The sequence below is a fragment of the Chenopodium quinoa genome, unplaced genomic scaffold (assembly GCF_001683475.1).
Source record: "Chenopodium quinoa cultivar QQ74 unplaced genomic scaffold, ASM168347v1, whole genome shotgun sequence".
Lineage (NCBI taxonomy): Eukaryota > Viridiplantae > Streptophyta > Magnoliopsida > Caryophyllales > Amaranthaceae > Chenopodium > Chenopodium quinoa.
In genome coordinates, this window is record NW_018743265.1 from 10,719 (window position 1) to 15,189 (window position 4,471).

Sequence of the window (4,471 nt, forward strand, 5' to 3'; positions counted from 1 at the left end):
AAAAGAGGCGGAAGAGAGGAGAGAGAACAGAAATGAAAAGGGTAGGGTTTCCGGGTTTTGTAGGTTTTTTTTTTTTTTTTTTTAAGTCAAAATCAGTCGGAAAGGCTTTAAATTCCGTCGGAACTTTCCGACGGAATTAAAATCCCTCGGAAATTACTATGTTCTGACGGATTTTTTTCCCTCGGAATTTTCAGCTTCTGAAGGAAATTTTTCGAGGGAATATTCCGTCGAAATTAGTAAATTCCGAGGGAAAAAATTTCCGTTGGAATATTTCCGAGGGGATTTCCCGTCGCAACTCAGCTTTTCCGACGGACTTTTCTTACAGAACCATATTTCGTAGGAAAATTCGAATTTTCCAACGGAATTTGAGTCCGTCGGAAAACAACCTATTTCTAGTAGTGTTACTTGGTTAGGGGTTACTAGGTCGGTCAGGGGTTATTAGGTCGATCAGGGGTTACTCGGCTGGTCAAGGGTTACTTGGTCAGGGGTTGTTACTTGTGTGTTAGCTGGCCACACAGTGTGACCAGTCACACACAAAAGTTTCTGTTAAATTTATTATTTGCATATCCACAAATATGAAATAAATAAAAATTTATATTAAAATTTATTAGTCATACTTCCAACAATCTATGTATACTATTTCAAGTGATTATCTAATTGAACTATGGCTTGATCTCAGAGATCCTTTTTGGAATTTCAAATTTTAAATTCTAATTTTACCATTTAGTTAATCTATGATATTATTGATTAAAGTTTCGTGTTGATTCATTTATGTGCTTGTTAAACTAAGAAATTTATCTTAGAAGAAACAGAGTAACAATTGTTCATTTATATAACATACCCTGACTACACACAATTCACAAGCGCACATCCTAACAAAAGACATTCCAAATTGCGGAACTACAGACCTTCTATAATACACAAATTGTCCAACATACATGATTAACATTGCTCCTAATCATGCTCTAAGTTACCCTGCTGTTGCTTCACAAACATTTGGAATGGTCATCAACCCGTTCAACAGCGAGGGAGCAGTAGACATAGCATGATCAATAAGCGTTGCGCCCGCTTCTTGATGCATCATAAGCTGCCTTAACTTGGATTTCACCTCTGTAGGCATACGAACAGGGCGGTAATTTTTGCCAAGAAGAACAACAACTGATTTTGCTTCTAGAATCGGCTGTTATACAAAAGGTTGTGGAAGTTGTTAGTTAATTAGCAAGCTAAAACAACAATAACAGCTAGTAAAAGAGTAAGAAAAAATCAAACCTCGTTATTTGGCAACTTGTAGATATAATGCTCAAAGAATATACGAGCAGCTGAGGATTCTGAGACCTTCACCTTTAGAACAAACTTGTCTCCACTCTGCATTACACGAAATAAGCACGCAAGTGCGTCAGTAAGGTATTATTATAAAATTTCGTCGGGTGGCCAAGGGCAAGTCATAACTGAATATCATTTACATACACGAGTTAAGGGGCGGAGCCACCATAACAATATAATAATGGAGTCAATTGACCTCATTTGAATTTTAAACCTTAGAAAAATTTCTCTACAAGATTCAGGTATTATTTTACATAATTTGTTATAAAAATTTCAGCTATTATAACCAATACTTTTTATTTTGTACCTAGTAAATACTATATTAAAACCGTCAAAACGAGGGCGCCCCCGTAACTCACTGTGAGAAACGTTTTGTTTCTCACAGTGACAGTTTCATAAATAAAATGTACCACTTTAGTCACGGTGGTACATTTTATTTACGAAATGGATGATAAAATTGTACCACTTTAGTCATGATGGTACATTTTATTTACGAAACTGCCACTGTGAGAAACAAAAATGTTTCTCACAATGAGTAACACAGATTTACTGCGTCAAAACGGTCTAAACAATAATGTACAAATGGAGTATTTAGGTTGAAGCATACCCTAAGTTTGGGTTGTCTGTCAATGATAACCAATCCCAACATTGACATGATATTCATTCCCTCCGTTATTTCAAGTACAACTCTTTCCTCTCATATGCATATCATTACAAAAAATTCAACCCAAACTTCTAAAAAATTATGCCGGTCAAACAGGTACACTTAAAAACTAAACAAGGAAGTACTTTACTTTCTACTCTCAATAATGCAAAATAAACAGCCAATAATGATTCAATGAATAAGGTCGAAATGTGCATATGTACCTTAAGTGGTGCGAGGAAAGTGTGAGAAAGTTTTGACAACGCTAAAGCACCGCCGTTGCTCTCCACTGTTTTAGCATCCAGACCAATGCTTTCTAATATCTCATGATGTGCTGTGTATAATTTAATAAACATCAATGGATGTGTCAATTTCCATAAATAGTCACATTTTAATAATAAATGACTCACTTTCCTTTTCTTTTTATTAGGATAAATCATTGTAAAGTTGTACACTTTAAAAAAAAAAAAGAAAAAATTCCTATTTTTTTAATCCCAAAGAGGCTAAAAGCAGAACATGCATGTCATCAATACACCTTAATATATACTTCACATATTTTTACGTTAAAATAATATTAAATTTAACTTACACCCTACCATATAACTAACATAAATGCATGTTTTTGTAACGTAGTAGTATGTACGTACCAAGTTGACAATAACTCGAATAGACTGCATTGTTAACAACACCATATTGATCCAATTCATAGTCCCGTACTTTGAGTTCGATCTCTAGAAACCCACTCATCCTGGCAATAAGAATACACATGAAATATTCAATTAGTAGACTGTTATTAAGAGTGTCCAAAAACATAAATAACTAATATTACTCCGTATAGACTATGACTTTCACCAATTTATCTCTTGTTATATACAAGCTAAGATTAAGGAAAAACTTAAATTATGAATGTGGTGAACAAATATAAGTAATTAACTAGAAGAAAAGGAATTACTGATTGGGTAAACATTGTTGAGGGCTAAGTGAGGAACGATGTGGTGGGCAGCATCGGAGGCTAAAATCGGACGATTGGGATAGGGAGAGAGGTTGATTACTAGAAAAAATTGGTTGACGACAACAAAAATTGAAGGAATTAGGTTTTGCATGTGACATTACATGCGTTGGTGTGACTGTGATGAAGCTAGAAAGGGCTTGTAGTGTAGTCATTTTTGGTATAAGTATCATTGTGCGTAGTTAGATAATATATATGAAGAGTGAAAGAAAAGAGGATGATGGAGAAATGTTTGCAATAGCTTGTGACATTATATAGTAACGAGCCATAATTAGAACATTTTATCATGTGATTAGTAAAAATAATAGTCTATTAGTAAAGTAAGCAAATAAAAAGAGATATTAGAGGGAGAAAGTGAGAGGAAGATGAAGAAATCAAAAGGACGAGAGATCATTGGAGGAAATAAATAAAATTATCCGAAGTGATGATGTTTTAATCACGTTGGTTACGACTTAAAAATATGGTTTTAAAAATAAGTCAATGAAAAAATCTTTAATTTATTGGCCGAATACATTGTCAATGTATATTGTTTCTTATTGAGAAAACATTTATTATTCCCGTTCCAAAATAATTGTCTCACTTGAAATTACACAGAGTTTAAGAATAATTTATTTAATTGTAGGATAACTCGTATTATTTTTCTTTCAGTTGTTTTTTTAATGTCCCACTATGATAATTTTTACATTATTCACTTACATTACTTTAGCTAATGTTTGTGCTTTATACATAAGACTATATATGGTTATATTAGTATATAATTTGTTAGAATCCTATCAATATATTATTTTCGCATATTAACTTTTTAAAATCTACTATTAAATTTTTATTTGTCGATGTTTTGCATTATCAAATGTCATGTGTTGGTAAAATTAGGGCACTTTGAAAATATAAAGGGACCATTATATCCTTAAAAATGAGTGATTAATGATCCCTACATTTTAAAAAGTATGAGATAACACTTATAAATAGTGTAAGGACAATTATATCCTTAAAAATGTTTATTTATCTATATGCCCCTATTAATGTGATGTTAATTGGCTTTAAGATTTCCTTATGTGATTTAATGATTTATCTCTTATGAATAGTGTTTGGACAATTATACCCTCTAAAATATTTATTTACTTATTCTCCCTCATTAAAGTTATTTTTTTTTAAAAAAAAAACTCTTAAATTAGTGTGCGGACATTTATACTCCTAAAAATATTACATATGTTGTCAACCACTAAAAGAGCTCCCCAAAAATAACTAGTTTTAATAAAAGGAGGATAATGAAAAAGAAATATATTAAGTGGATATTGTCATAAGAAAGAGAAAGTTGCATGCTTAACATATGCTGAAGTAATTGATTCAACTCTTTTAAAACGGTCAACAAGACAAATGCGTGATGCATTCTTATTGGAATGGAAAAATTATAAAGCATTAATCCGCGTTAAACCAACCTATATAAAAGAAATTTCTAGGTATTTCCGTATATTAATAAAAAAATAACTTAGGAT

General features: G+C 32.1%; 1 protein-coding gene across 1 annotated transcript; it reads right to left on the reverse strand.

Moving 5' to 3' along the window:
* Positions 1 to 800: 800 nt before the first annotated feature.
* On the reverse strand, positions 801 to 3,299 carry LOC110735338 (acyl-acyl carrier protein thioesterase ATL3, chloroplastic-like). The gene is made up of 5 exons (XM_021915513.1): positions 2,919 to 3,299; positions 2,614 to 2,714; positions 2,191 to 2,300; positions 1,270 to 1,365; positions 801 to 1,180 (listed from the first exon to the last, which is right to left on the reverse strand). The coding sequence occupies exons 1-5, from the start codon at positions 3,146 to 3,148 to the stop codon at positions 971 to 973; spliced, it is 747 nt and encodes a 248-aa protein (XP_021771205.1). The 5' UTR covers positions 3,149 to 3,299; the 3' UTR covers positions 801 to 970.
* Positions 3,300 to 4,471: the final 1,172 nt, after the last annotated feature.